The following is a 24,583-nucleotide window of genomic DNA, read 5'->3' as shown; positions in this document are numbered from 1 at the left end:
ATATAATATATATAAAATATATATATAATATATATAAATATAGATATATAGAAATATATTATATAATATCTTATATTAAATTAGAGATAAAACCACCATTATGCAAATCAAACAAAGAAAGACTTAAGCCAATACATAAATTAATTTAAATAAATTTAGAAATTTAACAATTATAAATAACCACTATGATCGTTTCGTGTCTTATTTCAGCACATCTTGAGACATTCTTCAGTGGTTTCAAAACCTTCTGGGAGTTTTGAAACCACCTGAAGAATGTCTCAAAGATGTGCTGAAATAAGACATGAAACGATCGTAGTGGTTATTTATAATGTTAAATTTCTAAATTTATTTAAATTAATTTATGTTTTGGCTTAAGTCTTTCTTTGTTTGATTGCATAATAGTGGTTTGTTTCTAATTTAATATAATATAATTTTTACTATAAAATTGGATTCAATCCTAAATCTGATTTTTCCCTGTAAATTTGGATTTATTCCCTAATATTTATTATTATATATAAATATATATATATATATATATACACACATGTTATTATACGCCAACTTATATATACACACATACACATATACATATACACATTGTCTATTTATGTTGGTGCATTTTTGCTTGAAAATCGAGTGGGGAGTAGTACAAAAGGGTTGTTTGAAAAACACTGAGTTAAATGATATAATTCAGCTAAATGACGAGAAAAGATTATAGAAATACCAGAGTGTTTATTGGTGTCAGCTTTCCTTATATAAATTTCTGATTTCAAATTCTGTCAAGCTGTCATTTGTATTTCACATGAATCAATTGAATTTAAGTGTTTCTTGTCTCCCAGATACACTTTCATCCTTTTCACAGTCATTTCTAACAATATACATTGCTTGTGTTTTCTTTTTAATAATATCCAATGAAGGGCTTTAGTAAAATAATCTCATTATTAGTGAATATGCCTGTCACCGTGGTTAAGGGTAGGGAGCTTCTGATGCAACCATTATTCCTTGCCACACACTGCGATCTTATGCTGCAACCATAAACCCCACCAGGGTCCTTACCCTTCAGTCCTCATTGTCATTGCTTCATCTTCATCTTTGTCTCCCAAGAGCATGATTTTCATCCACTTAGTACCCAACTCTATGGATGCTGGCCAGAAGTTCTGGGTTCTGATAACACAGCTAAAATATTGCAGTTTTTGTCAGGCCATCATCACCGACTTTCATTCCAATCTCGCTTATTATTAAACGTGTATGTTAAAATGTTGTTTTGGGAAAAAATTAACAGGAAGGGACTTGCAAAAATATTAAACGATTTAGAATGAATGGGTAGTTTTTAATGAAGGAGCCAGAGGCACTTTCACGCGGGTCAATAGTATAAGGGTTTTTTTTTATTTTAACTTCCGTGGGATGAAGAGAAAGAGAAGTGAAAATATTTTTTCTGTAACCATATAATTTTATGTTTCTTTTTTCTGTTTTTCTCTAGATTCCTCTTGTTAACAAACACCAGGCATCATGAGCAAACCCTGTTTTGCTTTGGTAGCTTTGCTGGCGGGTAAGTTACATGTTGAAATATCTATACATATAAATTTGACATGGGCGATTCTTTCTTGTCTTGGGATTCACGGTCAAACAGCTGGGTGGAATTGCGAGAAAATCTATACATATATGTAGAATGATCTGGTGGTAATGCTGGGTTTTGTATTTTTTTCATAGCTCCCATGGTTACTGAGATAATCTACTATAATCATAATCTTGTGTTTATGAATGAAAAAGAAAGGGGTGATACATGAATAAGGAAGGAAGCGGTGTGATGTCATACTTGGTAGTGGGATGATGAAAATTGTACGCTGAAAAAATAAATCAAACAGTGTTTAAACTTCATGTGAATATATGTGCATGTGTATGTAAAGGGGGGTATGTGAATGTGTGTGTGTGTGCGAGCGCAATGAAAGTAGGATGGTTGGGGCATGTGTGTGTGCGTGTGCACATGCAATGGAAGTGTGGTGGTTAACATTCAACGCTGAAAAGAATAATCAAAAAGTGTTTCAACTCTGTGTATTTGGTTATGTTTCACTTGAGTACAATCTGTTCTCTATAAAAGTATGTGTCTGTTTTTTTGTTGATATAAAGTAATTTCTTTGGTATTTCTCAACCAAATTTTATTTAGCTTCATTATTATTAAATTTATGCATTTCTAATCAATTTGGAGATATTTGCTTTCGAGTGGCAGATTTTTAACAATGCATTCCGGGCAAAATTTACAACTTACAATAAAAGAATAAGATTATTATTTCATTAAAAAATTGATGAGTTTTGTTTTTACTTGAAATGGCAAATATTTTTTCTAACTGTATTTGCTTGAAAAAACATACTTTTCTTTATATTTATCAATTCTTTATACTTACTTTCACGATATGCCTAAATAAAACCCATCGTCATAGATCAACATTTTCTCAACCTTTTTTGCGATTCAGCTCCCCTTGGACATTGAACAATTTATTTTGGATCCCCTGTGTTGATGAAAATTTTAATTCAGCTCCCCATGTATCTGAGATATCTTGGTTTCAAACAAATGTTTGCTCAGCTGCCTATTGTAGACTTTAAATGCAATAAAAATATAAGAGAGCTATTAACCACTATCTCTAATCCCAAGAAAACTACCATTGGAGTTTTTGAATGCTGCACCTTGAAAAACAGCCACAAGAGAGGTAAACACTGTTTATTGTGCAACAACATGAGTCAAGTCAATTCCATCATGAATCATAACAGAAATGGAAGGTGGGATATGTAAAGATTACCATTTGGTGTACACAGCAGAATGCACCATATACAACTTAATTTATGTTGGTTGTGCCATAAAACAATAAAATAAAAGATTCAGTGGGCATGGGTGTGACATCAGGCAAAATAGCTGTAGTTTGATAGAAATTGCTGAACATTTTACATCAAACAGTTGTGATTTTGAAGAACGCCTGAAATTGCACATTCTCAGAAAATATTCTGACTTTACTACACTTTCAATCCTCAAAAGGCATGAGGACAAATATATTTGTGAATTGGTAACGTTGCACCCTGAAGGAATGAATAAAATGACCCAGTAAATTTCATCACATTTATACAAAACCGTTTGACTAAGAATTATCTTTCCTGTTTTTTCTTTTTTTCTTTTTCCTTGTTATCAGTTATGAAAAAGTGAAAATCCATGATATCTAGTAACACAAAAATATGTCAGTAGCAGACAATTTTGTCCTGCAGCAGTGGTGCCCATCTCTACTGCTGGACAATTTTTGTTAGCCACTGCTACATTTTTGTGTTATTTAACATAACACAGCCATAATAGATAGTACCAAACAAATACCACAGTTAATTTGGCTTTCAATGATGTATTTGCATTGAGTATGATACATAAATGGCTATTTTAAACTAATACTGTTTTTGTTGTTCATAATTTCCATTTTTTTGTTTTACCAAGTAAAATTTTTTTATCGTTAATATATCATTTTTGGGTTTTATAAACAATCATTTTTTGGTGTTTTTTCCAATTTCAGTTATTGCCCTTTCTGAAGTTCAAGGAAGCCAGAAATATCTTGGACATCCTTGGTATTTGAATGGTGAGTATTTATGTTACATATCATTATGGTGTATGTATGTGTGCATGTGTATACGTGTATGTGCATTGTGTGTGTATGGTTCTGTATGTGTGCATGTGCATGCTTTGATACTTGTGTTTCTTATGACTTATCAACATCATCATTATCATCATTGTTTTGACATCCACTTTTCCATGCTAGTCTGGGTCAGACGGAATTTGTCAAGGCAGATTTCCTACAGCTGGATACTTTTGTTGCTAACCCTCAGCTGTCTCCAAGGAAGGGAATATTTCCCCTAGTCTTTTGAGTTTGAACAGCATGATGGATGGACATGGTTTCATGGAAGATTACAAACAAGCATCACTGTTTCTGCACAATTAGCACATGGTATCCACACATAGAGACACAAACACACACACACACATACAAACATACATATGCACACACACATACACACATGCACACTTGTATATGTATACAACAGACACATAATATATATATATATAACACATATATATATGCATATGTATGCAACAGTGGAGGCACGTGGCTTAGTGGTTAGGGTGTCAGCATCATGATCGTAAGATTGTGGTTTCGATTCCTGGACCAGGTGACGCATTGTGTTCTTGAGCAAAACACTTCATTTCACGTTGCTCCAGTCCACTCAGCTGGCAAAAATGAGTAACGCAACAATGGACTCGCGTCCCATCCAGCTAGGGAGCACATATGCCATTGAAACCGGGAAACTGGGCCCATGAGCCTGGCTAGGCTTTAAAAGGGCACATTTATTTTTTTATTATGTATGCAACACTTATTTCTTTAATATCATTGTGTCAACCAGACTATTCGATGTTACACATCACTAGTCACAATGTGCTTCCAAATTCCGCCGAGGTCAACTTTGCCTTTCATCCTTTTGGGGTTGATAAATTAAGTACCAGTTACGCACTGGGGTCGATGTAATCGACTTAATCTCTTTGTCTGCCCTTGTTTGTCCACTCTATGTTTAGCCTCTTCTGGGTAGTAAAGAAATAGGTTTGACCAGGGCTGGTAAGCTGAGGAGCTGCACCAGACTCCAGAATGGTGCTTTTACATGCCACCAGCATGGGTAACAGTTGTGTGACACCAGTATCTGCCACGACTATGATTTCACTTGGCTTGATGGGTCTTCTTCTCAACAACAGCATATTGCCAAAGGTCTTGGTCATTTGTCATTGCCTCCAAGAGGCCCAGCAGGCAAAAGGTGCCAGATAAGACATTGAGCTTGTCCAGGATTCAAAACCAGGACCCCTCACATCCTAAGCGAAAACCATATCCCTAGACCAAGAAAGACAAAGCAAGCTATTTTTTCAGTTGCTGAATTTTAACGTTTACACTTACATAAACTATTTGAATGATAACTGTTCCATTTACATTGACTAATTAAATATTAATTAATGAATTGCTAATATTTACTGTTTTTATTTTTTTAAAGGGATATTACCGCGCAGCTCTGGACCTGCCTGGGATGTTCATCAAAGTAAGTAACATTTTTATTCATCCACTGTATTTTTTGCAGCTTTTATCTTTTACTTGTTTCAGTCATTGGACTGTGGCCATGCTGGGGTACTACTCTGAAAAGTTTTAGTCAAACAAATTGACTCCACTACTTACTTGTGGCTTTTTTAAAGCCTGATGCTCACTTAATCTATTGGTCTCCTTTGTTGAACTGCTAAGTTATGAAAATATGAACAAACCAACACTGGTTGTCAAGCAGTGAGGGAGTCACACACACAAACACACAAACAAACACACACACTCGCAGATATATATATAAAGACAATGAGGTGACCAAGACTTTTGGAAATATGCTGTGCATGAGAAGACCCAGCAGGACAAGTGAGTCCATAACCCATGGCTTTTGCCAGGAATGAGCCAGCCCACTTATGCAGATCTTTCCTTCTTTGGACACAAAACTCTGCTTGCGAAGACCTGTTGAGACAAGTGAAATCGAAATTGAATTCGGAATCGAACCACAACCGACGACTGGCACCCATGCCAACCTCCCTTCATTGGACACTAAATTCTGCTTGCGAAGACCTGTTGGGGCAAGTGATATTGAAATTGAACCAAATCCTATGACTGGCACCTGGCCATTGCCAGCCTTGCCTGGCACGTAAAAAGCACCCACTACACTCATGGAGTGGTTGGTGTTAGGAAGGGCATCTAGCTGTAGAAACACTGCCAGATCAGACTGGGCCTGGTGCAACCTTCTGGCTTCCCAGACCCCAGTCGAACCGTACAACCCATGCTAGCATGGAAAACAAACGTTAAACGATGATGATGATGATGATGATGATGAAGGAGCTTCTGCACAATTTCCAACTATCAAATTAATTCACAAGGCATTGATCAGCCTGGTATTATAGTAGAAGAGACTTGCCCAAGGTGCTGTGCAGTGGAACTGAACCTGAAAATACATTGTTACAAAGCAAGCTTCTTAATCACTCAGCCATACATTCCATGCTTACTTATCTCCTCTTCAAACTGTTTCAATACCATATTTTTGATGAAAACCCACTTTCTAATCATTTCAAATATATTTGTAATCATGTTTGACAGGAGCTAAAGAATCAGAGGTGTTTGTTTTGGCATAGTTTCTACAGCTTGATGCCCTTCCTAACTCAGATTTTTCCACAGAGCACACCGGCTGCTTTTTACTTGGTACTGGCACTAGTGAGGTCGCCAAACAACTCACAAGACAAGACCCCTCAACTGAATGAGGTGTAGTATTGAGGGAGGTGGCCTTATGCCAGGTGATGATAGATTAAAGTATGACTGAGGGACAGGGACAAGTGTCTTAAGAATGTTCACACCTAGATAATTTCCTGAAGACTAATTTAACAGTTTTAGGAGTGTTTATAAGTGGTTATAATAGCCAATTTTTTAGAGGCCCTTTGTCTTGCAAATTATAACGCAATCTTCACTAGTGTTGGTGCCATTGAAGAAAAGCATCCAGTTCTCTCTGGTAAAGTAACTGGCATTAGGAAGAACGCCAAACTTAGAAACCATACCAAAGCAGACATTGGAGCATGACAGGTTCTGTCAAACTGCTCTACCCATTCAATATAGTTCTTTACAATGTAATCACAGATTTCGTAGTTTGTCTTACGAATATGGAGTTCAATAAATTTCTGTAAAATCCATTGCATTTTATTGATACTATAAATCCTTGAGTATAATCCACATTTTTTGCCCAAAATTTAAAGATCATAATCCCTAGTGCGTACTATATACGAGGTTAAAAATGAAAAATATTTTTGAGTAATGTCCGAGTCTCAATTTGCTGTCCGGCAATATTTATTTAGATGCATTTTGTGATGTCGGGTGCGAAAATACCTTAAGCTAAGCCTGAAAGCAATGAAGTCATAAAAGAATCACCCATAACTTGCAGTAAGCAACATTTATTAAAATAAAAGTATTCAGAACACAGACTAACATGTAACAAAAACAATTTGCAAACATATTTACATTCCCATATAACAGTTAAGAACATCACCATTATTGTATTACGCATGCATGGAAGTGTTTGTTTGACTAGGTACTGATGGCTTAATTATGCATGACTCGAGTAGAGAAGGGGGCGTAATATATGCAAGGTTTAGGTTTTTCAGAGGTACAGCCTTCTAAAAATCCCCTGCGTATTATACTCAAGGCCGGACTATACTCGAGGATTTATGGTAAATAAGTTAAATGATATTAGTGAAGTGTATTAAATAACTTACAAATGTTTCTCTTTCAGTGAATAAACCAAAACGTCCACTATCGCAACTCTGGTGGAAGAGTAAAGGTAAGCCACACTATGACATATATATATCTTTGCATAATTGCAGGTAAACACACACATGTGCACATGCAGACGCACACATGCATGCACACACATTAGACCAATTAAGTTGTTGCTTATATCAATCATCTCCTTACCTACATAAACACAGGAGGACTACAATGCAAACATGGTCACATAATATAGCTGCAAAGGGGTATCCAGGAGTCATGACCTAGATGCCGCACGGACCCCTTAGAGTGTAAACAGTTAAGGGTCATAACACTTGCATAAAGTGGTACATTTTCTCTAAAGATCATCTGCTGCTCAGCTTTCCCTAGAGCTTACTACCATTTATACAGGGTGCAGTGAATAAATTGTCATCTAAATTGCGCAAAAATGAAAATAACACATTTAAATGACATCTCATTTTAACAGATATAATCTTTTACTCTTTTACTTGTTTCAGTCATTTGACTGCAGCCATGCAGGAGCACTGCCTTTAGTCGAGCAAATCGACCCCAGAGCTTATTTGTTGTAAGCCTAGTACTTATTTTATCATTCTCTTTCGTTGAACTGCTAAGTTGCAGTGATGTAAACACACCAGCATCAGTTGTCAAGCGATGTTGGAGGAACAAACACAGATACACAAACATATACACACACACACACATATACATATATATATATACATATATATATATATATATTATATATATATATATATATATATATACAACTTATGAACAAGGGCAAAAGAAAAAAATTCTAATGCTAAATATGCTGAAAATAGACAAATCGTCAATAACCATATAATTTATCACTATAAGCACGCATTTCAAAGTAAATTTAACCTTCAAAGGTATTTTTTGATATGCTGCCCACTGATAGAACTTTTTCGAAAAATTTTATCCTATATTAGATATATATACATATACACACACACACACACACATATATATATATATATACATATACATATATGACAGCTTCTTCCAGTTTCCGTCTACCAAGTCCACTCTCAAGGCTTTGGTTGGCCCAAGACTATAGTAGAAGACACTTGCCCAAGGTGCCACACAGTGAGACTGAACTCAGGACCATGTGGTTGGTAAGCAAGCTACTTACCACACAGCCACTCCTACCAAAATTACATAAAAATATCTTCAAATACTAAAGTGTAAACCTATTCAATAAAATCACCATTGGCTTCAACTTTGGAATCTCTTGCAACTCTTTAGACAGCCTCCTTGTTTAAGTTGGCGAATGCTGCCATAATCCTTGCCTTCAGTTCTTCTTTGGTGTTACAAGGAGTTTTGTTGGTCTCTCGCTCAACTGTACCCCACACATAATAATCAAAAGGGTTCAGTAGTTTGAGGCCAGCCTTCAATACTTTGTCCAATAACTTCCTGAGTCTCCTTCTTCTGCAATTTCCCTCCACTTTAAGTGATAGGTACTTATCTATGCAACTGTCTTCATCCATCCACATCATGTGACCAAACCAGTGCAGTCTCCCCTCTTACACACTGCATATAATATTCTTTAGTAGCATGTCATACTTTTGATACGTTCTCATATTTATGTTTTTATTTCACAAATGTAACAAGCATTATTGAATCTTTCTTCTTTTTATCCAGGATTGTTTCCTCCACAAGGAGAACCAGAAGTGAAACCTAAACCTAAACCTGGTATGTGTCTTTAAACAAACAAACTTCCACACATAAATAGAACAAGCTCGTACATCTAGACTCAACCATGCACATTTCTGCACACAGACATGTATATACAGAACATGTGCTTTTAAGTACACGTAACCAAAGTTCAAGCCCAATGGCATGCCCCATTCTTCACTTTTATATCCTATGCAATATGACACTGGGACATCAAACCACAAGTTTTTAACATCACTCATTGTATTTCTTACTGAACACTGAAGATAATTGCATATTTACACACACACACACACTCACACATATAAGAAATTACAGAAGGAAAATGCATACACTACATAGTTTTAATATAATTTTTAATATCTTATATTGTTCATGTTCATCTTATATTATATCATCTTATATTGTTCATCTTATATATGTTCATCTTATATTGTTCATGTATTAAAATTTATTTAAATGTGTATTATCTTAAGAAAAAATTGTTTTTGCCCATGTTGTCCACTACATGGACAAAAACAATTTTTTCTTAGGAAAATATGCATTTAGATAAATTTTAATGTATAATTAGCGAAAACAAAACCTGTTGACAAGAACAATATAAGATATTTAAAATTACATTAAAACTATGTAAAGTGTGTGCATTTTCCTTCTTTAATTTCTTATATATATTGCAACACCCCATGTGGGGATAACTGAAATTCTCCCTTCCTGTTACTACTATATATATATATATATATATATATATATATATATACACATACATATGTATATATAGGGGGGAAAACAAGAAGAATAAAATGGAGAATAAATGGAAGCAATTACTTCCTATTTGTAGGTTACAAAAAGATGACATTTAAAAAAAAAATAACAGTACAAATAAATTGATAAAAAGTTGAAAGCTCAAAGGAAAATAAATTAAAATAAAAATGAAAAAAGAACCTACATATGTTTCAGTCCTATCATCAAGTTGATGGGAATTTCAAAGCATTTTGTTTAATGTTTTTTCCCCCCAATATTAATAATTTCAATAATCCTGAATATATACCAGTAACTTTCGTATTATATGATACGGATTAAATCAGTGGAATACCTTGGATTATATAATCCCTAATGAGGATATGACTTCCTTGAACTAACTAACTATATATAGTTAGTGGAGACAAACTCAAAACCTTGTGGATGGGAAGCAAAATTCTTAACCACAGAGCCATGCCAATCATCTACGTAGTTGGTTATTTAGTTTTTATATCAATCGCAGGAACAAAAGCAAGTTATATAACTAATAGTTATATTAGATGTACCTTTTTAGCTGTGAAATTATCTTTAGAAAATGACTACAAAGGATAAGCTCTGTGACTGCTCAGCATTTTATGAAAGTATTATATATAGAGAAAATTTTCATATTTGCCAAGGAAAAAATATTTCTATATCTAGGACCTTAACGTCTGAGTGAGCAGGCTCTAAGAGGTATCCATTAAGATTGTTGTTGTTTGTTCCTTCTTGAGCCATGCCTGGTTCATAAGGCTGGTTTTCTGGTTTCAATAGCATATAGGTTCTCCAGATGGACGAGACACCAGTCTGTCACAGGTGAGCTGCTAGATGCAGGAGGAAAGAGTGAGAGAAAATTATAGCGAAAGAATCAGCAGAAGTTTTGTATTACCTTCTGCTAGAGCTGCATATTTCGCTCATAAACACACATGTCACCTGGTCTGAGATTTGAACCCACAATCCCTCGACTGTGAGTCTGCTGTTCTGACCACTAGGCCGTGTGCCTTCACATCAGTTAAGTTTAGGCCTGATAAACATTAGTTACACTAACACTTAAAAAAGAGCAGGAGAGGAAGAAAGAAAAGAATGCCAGAATGTCAATTGAGCTCAATGAATTTCTGAGACAATCAATATATTTAATTGATAAATAAGTTAAATTATGGAAACTTCAACAATATGATATGGTCAAGTAAATTAAATAATTCTGCAATTTTCTTCTTTTTTTTTTCAGAGTATAATCCCGTACTACCACCTTGGTGGATGAAAAAAGGTAAACCAGTTTATGACATCTATATCTTTGCACAATTTCAATTACACTCTCGTACATATCCAATAGTGGCTGCTGGTATAGTAATCGTCTACCACTGTGTCAAACAGGGTTATCTACCTTATCTTTCAGATATGTCAAAGATAAAACACTTCAGATATTTCAGATCTTTTTTTTCAGAATCATAGTTTTAGCATCTAACCATGATCATTCAATGGCCTGGGTGTGCTCCACTCACTGGACCCACATAATGTCATTGATGGCTCACTGTCAGATGGTGATAACCTATGGCATTTAAATTATTATAAGCAGGCCACTCATCTGAATGAATTAGTGAACCTTTTCACAGTCTCTTTCAATAATTAAGATCAAACTGTTCCTGTCATGCCATTCCACATAAAAGTATCAACAGTCTGAGCTTTGTTTGAGACCAAAAACCCACGGTTGATCAATTCTATGTCCATTGTTCCTGTTGTTTTGTTGTTCTGCATCACTGTCTTCGAAGAGAGGAGTGTTGTTGCCATACAGCTTTCTTCCTCAATTGTATTTTCATGGACCAGCAAATCTTGCTTTGTCAATCTGAATGGGGTTAGCATTTGTTTCAACCCTATTCCCTTGTCACCCATGATAAACTATGGCTCCACACACTTCACAGTGTACCAGTCAGTTATTGTATTTTTAGATTTTCCTGTTGAAAAAGGTATTAGTTCTAAAATCTCACTCAGGCTCAGCTTGCAGTTTAATTTGTTGTTAATGTCTGTATAATGGTAAAATTGGTTTCCTTTACAAACTGAACGTTTAAGGTAGATAACCCTGACTATACTGTTTGACATGGTAGACTGCTTACTATACTAGCACCCAATGGTGTTTATAACATATCTGTGTGTATCTGTGCACATGATGTGTATATCATCATTATAATATGTATATATGTATGTGTGTGTGTGTGTATGTATATATTTGTATATATAATCAAATGAATAAAAAACATGATGGATAAGTGTCAGCTCGTTACAGTTGTAACAAGCTGAAATTTATCCACCATGTATTTTTTATTCATTTAATTATATTACACCAAGGGATTTTACAACTTGTTTGGACACTCTAGAGTATACCAATAACATACTAACCAAATACCCAAAATAACATGTAACATAGACAAGACCCTTCGGTGCTAAATACTCAGGGAGTTGGTTTCCTCTGTGTACAAAACCGAAATATCCTACCCAATATCTCAACTCCAACTATTGGCTGAAACCACAGACATAACTCAAGCCTACCTGGTGCATACCTTTCAAGTACCTGATTCTATCAGAATCCTCTTCTTAATTCTTATCTATCTATCTATCTATCTATCTATCTATCTATCTATCTATCTATCTATCTATCTATCCATATATATATATATATATATATATATATATATATATATATGTGTGTGTGTGTGTGTGTAGAAGGTTGAAAAGAAACACACAAGTTGACATATATATGGAAAAAAAAGTCAAGTTAGAAAAAACGCTAAAATAATTTTATAAAAAACATTTCAGAACCGATTTCAGTCATTGAGACTTCTTCAACTGTAAGCATCGAAAACAATTAAATTTTGGAAAAAATTAATAGTTTTTTAAAAGAATATTTGCATAGTATTCAAATACAAGGGGCATTTTCCTTGTTTCTGCCTGTCTGAGTAAACAAGAGAGACAGGGACAGGCAGAAACAAGGAAAATGCCCTTTGTATTTGAATACTATGCAAATATTCTTTTAAAAAACTTTTCATTTAAGTTTTCCAAAATTTAATTGTTTTCAATGCTTACAGTTGAAGAATTCTCAATGACTGAAATCGGTTCTGAAATGTTTTTTATAAAATTATTTTAGCATTTTCTACCTTGACTTTTTTCCCCATATATATATATATATATTGCAAGGCATATGGTGGCTTCATTAGTGATGGTATTACAAAAAATGCAGCCATTCCACACTGTAAAGTGGTTGCATCGAGCTGAAGAAACCATGCCAAAGCAGACTCTGGAACACAATGCAGTCCTTGGACACATCAGCTCCTGTCAAGCTGTCTAATCCATACCAACATGGATCATGGCTGTTAATTGATGATGCTGATGATGATGATGGCTATTTATATACTACACTCACGGAGTGGACTACACTCATGGAGTGGTTGGCTTTAGGAAGGGCATCCAGCTGTAGAAACACTGCCAGATCTGACTGGCCTGGTGCAGCCTTCGGGCTTCCCAGACCCCAGTTGAACCATCCAACCCATGCTAGCATGGAAAGCGGACGTTAAATGATGATGATGATGATGATATATATATACATATACATATACATATATATACAAACATATACATATACAAACATATATATATATATATATATATATATATATCTGTAAATGTAATATGTGACAGTTATTTGGTAGCCATGATAAATCTCCGAGTTTCGGATGGTGAGGGGGAAATCCACACCGCCATCTCTTCAGTTATCTGGCCATCGGAAAAAATTCTATGAAAAATGACCGTTATACAAAGGGAAATTACTGTGTGATTGACTGTTATTAAGACAAAAGAGCTATTTGAATGACCGCTAAGTAAGGGGAGGGAGAAAAGTAAGGGGGTAAAAAGGTTCATAGTATTCACGTGAGCACGCATGTTCATACCTATACAGGCACGCCCTCACACTCACATGCATGCACCAAAAGATATACACTCATCCACCCTCATGTGGCATACATGTGTAGGTATGAACATGCGCGCTCATGTGAATACTATGAACTTTTTTACCCCCTTACTTTTACTCCCTCCCCTCACTTAGCAGTCATTCAAATAGCTCTTTTGTCTTAATAACGGACAATCACACAGTAATTTCCTTTCGTATGATGGTCATTTTTCATAGTATTTTTCCAATGGCCGGATAACTGAAGAGATGGCGGCGTGGATTTCCACCTTGGCATCCGAAACTCAGAGTTTTATCATGGCTACCGAATAATTGTCACATATTACATTTACAGATAAATTCCTCTATTTACATAATATCGAGGTCTCTTTCATTCTTTTGTTGTTTAACCATTTCTATCAATATATATATATATATATGCAAATTTGGTATGCAGATTTATAAACAAGTGACAATTGCATGTTCATTAGTAAATCTTTGCTAATTGGATGACATTCTATTTGATATGTTCTTGAATATATGTCTTTGTGTTATTGGAATACTACCATTCCATATATATTTACAAGATTTTATTGTTTTCACTCTAGGGATCTTGACTCCAGGAAGTCAACCAGAATGGAAACCTAAACCAGGTATGAATTTATGAATGGTGTTTAACATGCATATACACTAAGCTATACAAACAAATACAGCCTCAAACAAAACAAAACAATACATACATACATATGTACATACATACATACATACATACATACAATCATACATACATACATACATACATACATACATACATACATACATACATACATACATACATATATACAGGGTGAGGTGAATAAATTATTGTCTAAATTACACAAAAACGAAAATAACACTGACAGCTCATTTTAACCGATATATTTCCCAAAATTACATAGAAATATCTTGAAATACTAAAGAGTAAATTTATTCAATAAAATCACCATTGGCTTCAACCACGGCCTCCAGACGACTTCGGAATCTCCAGCAATACCTTTGGACAGTCTCCTTGTTTAAGTTGGTCAATGCTGCCATAATCCTTATCTTCAGTTCATCTTTGGTGTTACAAAGAGTTTTGTTGGTCTCTCACTCAACTGCGCCCCACACATAATAATCAAGGGGGTTGCAATCTGGGGAGTTAGTAGGCCAGATGTTAGGAGTGATGTGGTCACAGAATTTGTCTGACAGCCATGGCCAGGTTCTCATGCTTGTGTGGCATGGTGCAGACATAGTGTCTTCTAGCAGCCACGCTCTTGACCCAGGGCAGCACTGCCTCCTCCGAGCAATTGATGTAGGCCTCCGTGTTTTGTGTGAGTCCATGTGTATATCAATATATATCTATACGTATGATTTTCTTCATACATATTACTTGTTGTTAGATAGGTAGATAGATAGATTAATAGACAGACAGACAAATATACAACATGCTTTGTTCAATTTTCCCACTTACCTTCTACCAAAGTCACTCATAAGGCTTATGATGGCCCAGGGTTACAGTAGAAGACATTTGCTCAAGGTGTCATGCAGTAGTCAAGATGAACTCTAAATCTTGTGGAAGGGAAGCAAAATTCTCAACCACAGAGCCATGCCAATAATCTACATGATCGGTTATTTTTCATAGGCACTCAATAAAATATTTAGTTTTTATATCAATCACAGGAACAAAAGCAAATTATATAACTAATAGTTTCATGTAAATTACTTTGACCTACAATCATTAGATGTACATTTTTAGATGTGAAATTATCTTTCAAAAATGACTACAAAGGATAAGCTTTGTGACTGCGCAGCGTTTTATGAAAGTATTATATATAGAGAAAATATTCATTTTTGCCAAGGAAAAATATTTTTATATCTAGGACCTTAACCTATGAGTGAGGAGGCTCTAAGAGGTATCCATTAAGATTGTTGTATGCCTGGCACATAAGGCCAGTTTCCTGGTTTCAATAGCATATAGGTTCTCCAGATGGACGAGACGCCAGTCCATCATAGGTGAGCTGCTAAATGCAGGAGGAAAGAGTGAGAGTAAATTGTAGCGAAAGAATCAGCAGAAGTTCACCATTACCTTCTGCTAGAGCTGCATATTTTGCTCATAAACACACACATCACCTGGTCTGAGATTTGAACCCAAGATCCCTCGACTGTAATTCTTTTGTTTTGACCACTAGGCCATGTGCCTCCACATCAGTTAAGTTTAGACCTGATAAACATTAGTTACACTAACACTTAAAAAGGCACAGGAGAGGAAGAAAGAAAAGAATGCCAGGATGCCAATTGAGCTCAATGAATTTCTGAGACAATCAATATATTTAATTGATAAATAAGTTAAATTATGGAAACTACAACAATATGATATGGTCAAGCAAATTAAATAATTTTGCAATTTTCTGTTTTTTTTTTTTTTTTCAGAGTATAAACCTGTACTGCCACCTTGGTGGATGAAAACAGGTAAACCAGTCTTTGACATCTATATCTTTGCACAATTTCAATTACACTTGTACATGCACAATAGTGTTTATAACATATCTGTGTGTGTGTGTGTGTTTGTGTATGCATGTCTGTATGCATATGATGTGTATATCATCATAATACATACATACATTTATGGTATATTCTGTAAAGAACGTAGCAGAGTACAGAGTAAAGCTCATCCACCTTCAGATTTACTCTATTCTATCCACTTGTAGTATTATACATACTTTCAGTTTTATGTTTGGGCGTCTGTCGAATGTGAATAGGTAATTGAAAAAATTGGATTCAACAAGAAGGGGGACAGTCGGACATTAATCTTTCATCATTACAATTGTTTCCATGCAATGTAGTTCTCCCGGTGTGCACGTATTTGATTATATATATTGCAAGGTGCATGGTGACTTCATTAGTGATGGTGTTACGACAAAATGCAGCCATTTGCTTCCAGTTGTAGAAACCATGCCAAAGTAGACTCTGGGGTATGATGCAGTCCTTCGACACATCATTTACTATCAAGCTGTTTAACCCATACCAGAATGGATCATTGATTGATGTTAATTGATGATGCTGAATCTGATGATGGTTATATATATATATATATATATATATATATATATATATATATATATATATATATATATATATATATATATATAGGGAGAATTCACAAAAAAACAAAAGACGAAAACAGGTGGTGTAGAAAACAAAGCTGGTCACTCTTCAACTGGGTTTGCCATTTCTAAAAGCCAAGAATCATTTACTATTGAAAGACTGACCAGCTGCAAAAATGTAAACACATTTTTTTCTTCTTTCTCTCCTCCTCCTTCCTTTCATTCCCTTCTCCATTTGACACTCTTTTCAGATACACAGACACCCACATAACCATACACACATGCGCACATACAAACACTCTCTCACAAGACAATGATAAAAAGAAATCCAGACAATTATTTGAAAAGTGACATTTTGTCCCCCTTGGAGTGACCAGCTGGGTTTGCCATTTCTAAAAGCCAAGAATCATTTACTATTGAAAGACTGACCAGCCGCAAAGATATCAACAAATTTTTTCTTCTTTCTCTCCTTCTTTTCCTTTTCTTTTTCTTTAACATTTCTTTCAGATACAAAAACACACACACATACGCACACACACACACACACACATTCTCTCTCATTCCTCACCCTCTTGTACTATCTTATATCCCTCTCCACCCCTACACAATCAATAATACTATAAAAAGAGACAAAAATCCTGCAAAAGTTCAATTTGACAACTCCACTAGAGTGGACGAAAGCGCTAATATATGATATATGATTTATAAAAACATGTAACATACCAATAAATATCTGTACATCATCTCCAAACCTTCTATATATATATATATATGCAAGTTTGGTATGCAGATTTATAAATAAGTGACAATTGCATGTTCATTAGTAAATCTTTGCTAATTGGATGACATTCTATTTGATATGTTCTTGAATATATGTCTTTGTGTTATTGGAATACTACCATTCCATAAATATTTACAAGATTTTATTGTTTTCACTCTAGGGATCTTGACTCCAGGAAGTCAACCAGAATGGAAACCTAAACCAGGTATGGATTTATGAATGGTATTTAATATCATATACACTAACCTATACACACATATACAGCCTTAAACAAAACAATACACACACACACATACACATACATTTGAGTGTGCATGCATGTGCGTGTGTATATATGTGTATATATATGTGTGTGTGTGTGTGTGTGTGTATATTTATATATATATATATATGATGACAAAAAGCAGTGCTCCAGCATGGCTGCAGTCAAATGACTGAAACAAACATAAGAATAAAAGAATATGTATATAAGAAGAGACATGACAATGGAATAATGGATCATCTCGTGAACTTCATTAGCCTGTGTGTGTGTTGCTTAGGCAATGCAATGCTTATATCATGGTGTAGAACTCAATATACGTATCTTTCTGAATGAAGTGTCAGTCGAGTACAGAGCGGTAATAAGAAAAGAGATGACAATGGAATAACAGATTATTTTATGAATTTCATTAGTTCACAGCTATTTTCACTCTAAGATATGGCAGAAACATAACACCTTACTTGAATAACACCTTACTGTTTCACTTCATGTTTGATGCACTGATGAAACTGCAAGTGTCTTCTACTATAGTCTAGTGCCGACCAAAGCCTTGTGATTGGATTTGATAAATGGAAACTGACAGAAGCTTGTCGTACACACACATATGTATATGTATTTATGTATGTATATATTTGTGTGTTTCTGTTTGTTCCCCTGTCATCACTTGACAAACAATGCTATGTTTATGTCCCTGTAACTTAGAAATTTGGCAAAAGAGACTTATAGAATTAAGTCCTGGGGTTGATTTCTTCAACTAAAACCATATAAGGTGATACTCCAGCATGGCCACAATCAAATGAATGAAACATGTAAAAGAATAAAAGAACAATAGCATTTAAAGAAAGAGGAAGAAAGAAAAGAATGCCAGTTCTTTTAAGAGTGCAGGGTTCAATGAATTTTTAAGACAATATGTTTTGGAGTAAAAATTGTTTGCTAACATAATTTGTCCTAAACCAGGACTGCCATGTTATGTTGGCAAACAGTCTTTACTCCAAAGTACTGTTGCTGAATATCTCTTGTGAGATTTACAAATAGTAATTTCCTAACAATATGTTTTATCGATAAAAAAAATAATGGAAAATACAACAATATGATGTGATCAAGTAAATTAAATAATTTTCCAATTTTTCTTTTTTTTTTTTTCAGAATATAAACCTCTGCTGCCACCTTGGTGGATGAGAATAGGTAAAGTACTTTATGACATCTTTATCTTTGCACAATTTCAGTTACAATTGTTTGTTCCTTCTCTAGGCAATTATCATGTCCAATTACATTTGAACATGTTAAAAGATGAATACATAAATATATATGAATAGATACTTACTTGCTGCTGCAGGTGATGATGCATTCTGGAAAATTGAAGAAATACATTTTAAGTAAAGTAAAATAATTTATGAAGAGTTTTCAAATAACTTTTAATGTTTATATTGTTTGTTCCTTCTCGAGCCATGCCTGGTTCATAAGGGCCAGTTTCCTGGTTATCTTGGCATATAGGTTCCCCACCTGGACGAGACACCAGTCCGTCACAGGTGAGCTGCAAGATGCAGGAGGAAAGAGTGAGAGAAAGTTGTGGCAAAAGAGTCAGCAGGGTTTCGCCATTACCTTCTGCCGAAGCCACGTGGAGCTTAAGTGTTTTGCTCATAAACACACACATTGCCCGGTCTGAGATTCAAACCTGTGATCCCTCGACTGTGAGTCCACTGCTCTAACCACTAGGCCATGTGCCTCCACATATATATACACAATAGTGTTTATAATATCACTATGTGTATTAAGGTGGCAAGCTGGCAGAAATGTTAGCAATTCCAGGCGAAATGCTTAGCAGTATTTAGTTTGTCTTTACATTCTGAGTTCAAATTCTGCCGAGGTTGACTTTGCCTTTCATCCTTTCGGAGTCAATCTAATTGACTGGACCCCTCCCTAAAATTTCAGGCCTTGTGCCTAGAGTAGAAAAGAATATCAATGTGTGTGTGTGTGTGTGTTTAAAGTTTTGTAAGTGCTATACAGGAAATCTTGTAACTTTTCAGCCAATAAAAAAGAATATAGTAATCCCTTAACTATCACAGGTGTTACGTTCAACTCCCCCCCCCCACGACAGGTGAAAATCTGCGAAGTAGAAACAGTACTGTACTGAATATTTTCTTTCATTATTTTTATAATTTGTGTATATTTATTTTATTATAAATGTGAAACAACACCACGGAGGAATCGATGTAAGCTTAAATAATAAACTGCGAAAGGTGAAATGCAATAGGTGAACCATGATATGGCGAGGGATTACTGTAAACTCACGTATTGAGTTCTATTTCTCATGTTTATTCCACTAAACCTCCCTCTTCCAGTCTCTCTTTCCCTCTCTCTCTCTCTCTTTATCTATCTATGTATAAAGTAGCTGAGTTCCTTTTGATCATTGAGCCTCATGACCGAAACATTTGGCATTGTCGTGCTTGAGAAGACCCATGAAGCTGAGCAAAATCGCAGTTGTAGCAGATACTGGTGTCATGCAAATGGCACCAGTGCCAGTGGCGCATAAAAGCACCCGTTACATTCTCAGAGTGGTTGGCATTAGGAAAGGCATCAAGCCGTGGAAAAGCATACCAAATCAGACTGGAGTCTGGTGCAGCATTCCATCTTGCCTGCCCCAGTTAAACAGTCCAACCCATGCCAGAATGGACAATGGACGTTGAATGATGATGATCATGATAGAGAGAGAGTGATATGCACAGACACCCAATGCAACTTATATCTCTATAGCAGTAATTTAGTGGTATTTCTGCAGTAACTACTCCAAATCCTATTGAAGACAGACACCCTTAAATATTATCATCATCATCATCATCACCATGCTGGCATGGGTTGAGTGGTTTGATGGGTCTGATGAGGTGGGAGAACTGTGTCATGCACCAAGGTCTACTCTCTGATACAATCATTAGTGATGACTGCTTCATAACTTAATTTAGAATTTAGGAGAGAATGGGCAATGAAATGTGTGTGTGTATGTGTAAATATATATATGTGTGTGTGTGTGTATGTACATATATATATATAATATATATATATATATATGCTAATTGGATGACATGACATTCTTTTGGATATGTTCTTTGAACATATGGAATACTACCATTCCACATATATTTACAAGATTTTATTGTTTTCAATCTAGGGATCTTGACTCCAGGAAGTCAACCAGAATGGAAACCTAAACCAGGTACGGATTTATAAATGGTATTTAACATGCATGTACACTAACCTACACAGACATATATAGCCTTTGAGAATAATATACACACATGTGTGTGTATATATATATATATATATATATTCGTTTTTCTTTTATTCTAGTACTTGTTTCAGTCATTTGACTGTGGCTATGCTGGAGCACCACCTTTAGTTGAACAAATTGACCCCAGGACTTATTCTTTGTAAGCCTGGTACTTATTCTATCAGTCTCTTTTGCCAAACTGCTAAGTTGCAGGGACGTAAGCACACCAACATTAGTGTCAAGTGATGGTGGAGGGGGGACAAACACAGACACAAATACATGCATATATATATATATATATATATATATATACGACAGGCTTCTATCACTTTCTGTCTAACAAATCTACTCGCAAGGCTTTGGTTAGCTCAAGCTATAGCAGAATACACTTGCCCAAGGTGCCACACGGAGGGATTGAACCCAGAACTATGTGGTTGGGAAACAAGTTTCTTACTACACAACCATGACAGTGCTATATATATACACACACACACATATATATATCATTGCTTTAATGTCCCGTGTTTTCTTGCTCACATGGGTTGAATGGAATTTGCTGAGATGGATTTTCTATGGCAGCATGCCATTCCTATCTCCAACCCTCACCTATTTTCAAGTAAGATAATATTTCCCCATGACTATACATGTTTTCACAGGCTATTGGAAATACTGCTTGACGTTGGTGACCCTCATCTATATCTCTTGTGTAATGTCAAGTCAAGGAGACAGTAACACTCACAAATACACACACACACACACACATACATATGATACGCTTCTTTCAGTTTCTGTGTACCAAATTCATTCACAAAGCTTCAGTCAGCCTACCTCTTACACAGTGGTACTGAACCTAGAACCATGTGGTTGCAAGCAAACTTCTTATCACACAGCCACACCTGCATCTATCTATATATATATATATATATATATATATATAGGTAGATATAGGAGCACTCTGTTGGTTACGATGACAAGGGTCCCAGCTAAGACGATCAACGGAATATGAAATTGACATGGAAGTGGCTGAGCACTCCACAGACACATGTACACTTTATGTAGTTCTCAGGGAGATTCAGCATGACACAGAGTGTGACAAGGCTGGTCCTTTGAAATATAGGGACTACTCATTTTTGCCAGCTGAGTGGACTGGAGTAACATGAAATAAAGTGTCTTGCTCAAGGACACAACGTGTCGTCAGGAATTGAACTCACAACCTTATGACCTTATGATCACGAGTGAACTGCCCTACCTTCTAAGCCATGCTATCAGCTAGGACCCCCATTGTCATAACCAACAGAGTGCTCCTACCCTATTGAATATATAGTTTATTGAAACTGAACTTTTGTTTTTGTGACTAGAGTTCCATGCCATTGCAATCTTGAGATGAGAACTGTTACTATTTGGTTTCTATGGTATATATATATATATATATATATATATATATATATATATATACATACGCATACATATATATATATATATATATATATATATATATATATGCATATATATATATATTTGTTGGTGTGGGAGAACTGTGTCATGCACCAAGGTCTACTCTCTGATACAATCATTAGTGATGACTGCTTCATAACCTCATACTTGTGTTTGTTCATTGGTTGTTGTTCGTAATGTCTTGCAAAAAGACAAGTATATATAATAACACTGAAGGAACACAACCTAAGTTCATGACCAAACCCAAATGCAAACTAATAAACACCATGGAATTAGAGCTTGATATAGTAAGCAAAAAATCCTGGCAAACATCAACTCCAAAATATGACAAACAATTATATTTACTTGAGAAAACAGAAGTACATCCATCCTGGACTGGTTTAACAATATAAAAGACAAACAGTCTTATAAATTCATATTATCTGACATTATTGATTTTTATCCATCTATCAGAAAAATCCTTGTATAAAACACTTGACTTCACCAAGACATTCATCACTAGCAGTGTTTAAGATAGGGGCATCAAATGCGAGCAAGAAAATTCCTCCTGTTGGTTGATAACTCACTTTAGATAAAACAATAAAATGATGAAACCTTTGATGTCACCATGGGATATTATGATGGTGCAGAAACATGTGAATTAGAGGTACTGTGCATCTAAGAATGAATAAGCAAAATATCCATGAAAACCAATATAGGTCTATATAGAAACACTGGACTAGCCATTGACCAGTATATCAATGGACTTAAACTTGATAAATTCAGGAAAAAACCTTTCAAAAATTTGATCTGATAATAATAGTAGAAACTAACTTGTCCATAATAAACTATCAGGATGTAACATTCAACCTGAACACAGGAAAAAACTACCACTAGAGTAAACTTAACAAAATACCTATATATATATATATAAACATAAACCACCCACAATCAGTAATCAAAAACCTGGTCAGCAATACAAGCCTTCATTAGTTTCACACATCTAGAAGGAATTGCCAAATTAAAAACCTTCTCAGCAAAAATAATCAACAGAGAGGCTGACAAACAACAGCCAATCAGCAAATGCAAAACACAAACCAGTGAACAAAAACAGGTGTGAAGCCATATCCACATCGACAAATGTAAATATGTTAAGTTGCAATAGTTCCTACCCAAAGATTGCAGTGACATGAAACTCAAGTCATGACAAATGAAATGAAAATTCAGTTTCAATAAACTATAAACTGTACAAGGTGTTGAGCACTCCTCTCACATTTGACACAATTCAGTACTTGAATAAGCAATGTATGTGTGTGTGTGTGTTGTGTGTGTGTGTGTGTGTGTGTGTGTGCGTGTGCGCGCGTGTGTGTGTGTGTGTGTGTGGTGTGTGTGTGTGTGTGTGTGCGTGTGCGCGCGTGTGTGTGTGTGTGTGTGTGTGTACATTTATTTAAAACAGAAAAGAGTTGAATATGTATAAGACATGTATGAGCACTCAATGGCAGATTTGGAGCATTTAATGTATTGTAGTTAGTTTTTGAAATCCCATGTAGCCATAGCCTCTGTCTTCTAGTTTTGCAATAGTTGGACAGTACTTGTCTGGTGAGAAACTGAAAGTTATGTAAAATGTTTGCTTGAAGATAACTCAGATATATGTCCTGAGGAATTATTTCCCTTTACTTAGAGAAGTTTTTTTTTTCTGTATTAAAAACAATGCATTCACATATTTACTGGAATAGCACAGCATTGTCTAGTGGTGTAATTTCATCTATAATGTCATGTGGCCTATCATGTGGATATGACATACAATCATTATTTATACTTTCGTGTGACATGTTCACTGGAGGAATGCAGCCTTAACTTTTGGTGCAGTTATACATAATGTCATAAAAGGTATGATAATACATGGATGTCATGGAGAACTAAATTTTAATCTTAATGTTTTGACTATCGTCAAT

General features: G+C 35.3%; 1 protein-coding gene across 9 annotated transcripts in view; it reads left to right on the top strand.

Moving 5' to 3' along the window:
* The first annotated feature begins 1,449 nt into the window (after positions 1-1,449).
* Positions 1,450-24,583, top strand: part of LOC115218331 (adhesive plaque matrix protein-like) — a 63,928-nt gene continuing 40,794 nt past the window's right edge. Inside the window, exons 1-11 of one of the 9 annotated variants that reach the window (XM_029788084.2) lie at positions 1,450-1,549; positions 3,546-3,608; positions 5,062-5,106; positions 7,369-7,416; positions 9,027-9,077; positions 11,062-11,100; positions 14,376-14,420; positions 16,216-16,254; positions 17,831-17,875; positions 19,076-19,114; positions 21,096-21,140. In XM_029788084.2, the coding sequence (XP_029643944.1) occupies positions 1,510-1,549; positions 3,546-3,608; positions 5,062-5,106; positions 7,369-7,416; positions 9,027-9,077; positions 11,062-11,100; positions 14,376-14,420; positions 16,216-16,254; positions 17,831-17,875; positions 19,076-19,114; positions 21,096-21,140 (499 nt within the window). In that variant the 5' untranslated portion in view covers positions 1,450-1,509. The remainder of the gene's footprint in view (positions 1,550-3,545; positions 3,609-5,061; positions 5,107-7,368; positions 7,417-9,026; positions 9,078-11,061; positions 11,101-14,375; positions 14,421-16,215; positions 16,255-17,830; positions 17,876-19,075; positions 19,115-21,095; positions 21,141-24,583) is intronic. The other 8 variants (XM_036504118.1, XM_036504126.1, XM_036504129.1 and 5 more) reach the window with 8 other exon arrangements.

This window comes from Octopus sinensis, linkage group LG1 (assembly GCF_006345805.1).
Source record: "Octopus sinensis linkage group LG1, ASM634580v1, whole genome shotgun sequence".
In the NCBI taxonomy this organism is placed as follows: domain Eukaryota; kingdom Metazoa; phylum Mollusca; class Cephalopoda; order Octopoda; family Octopodidae; genus Octopus; species Octopus sinensis.
This window is presented reverse-complemented; position numbering and strand designations above follow the sequence as displayed.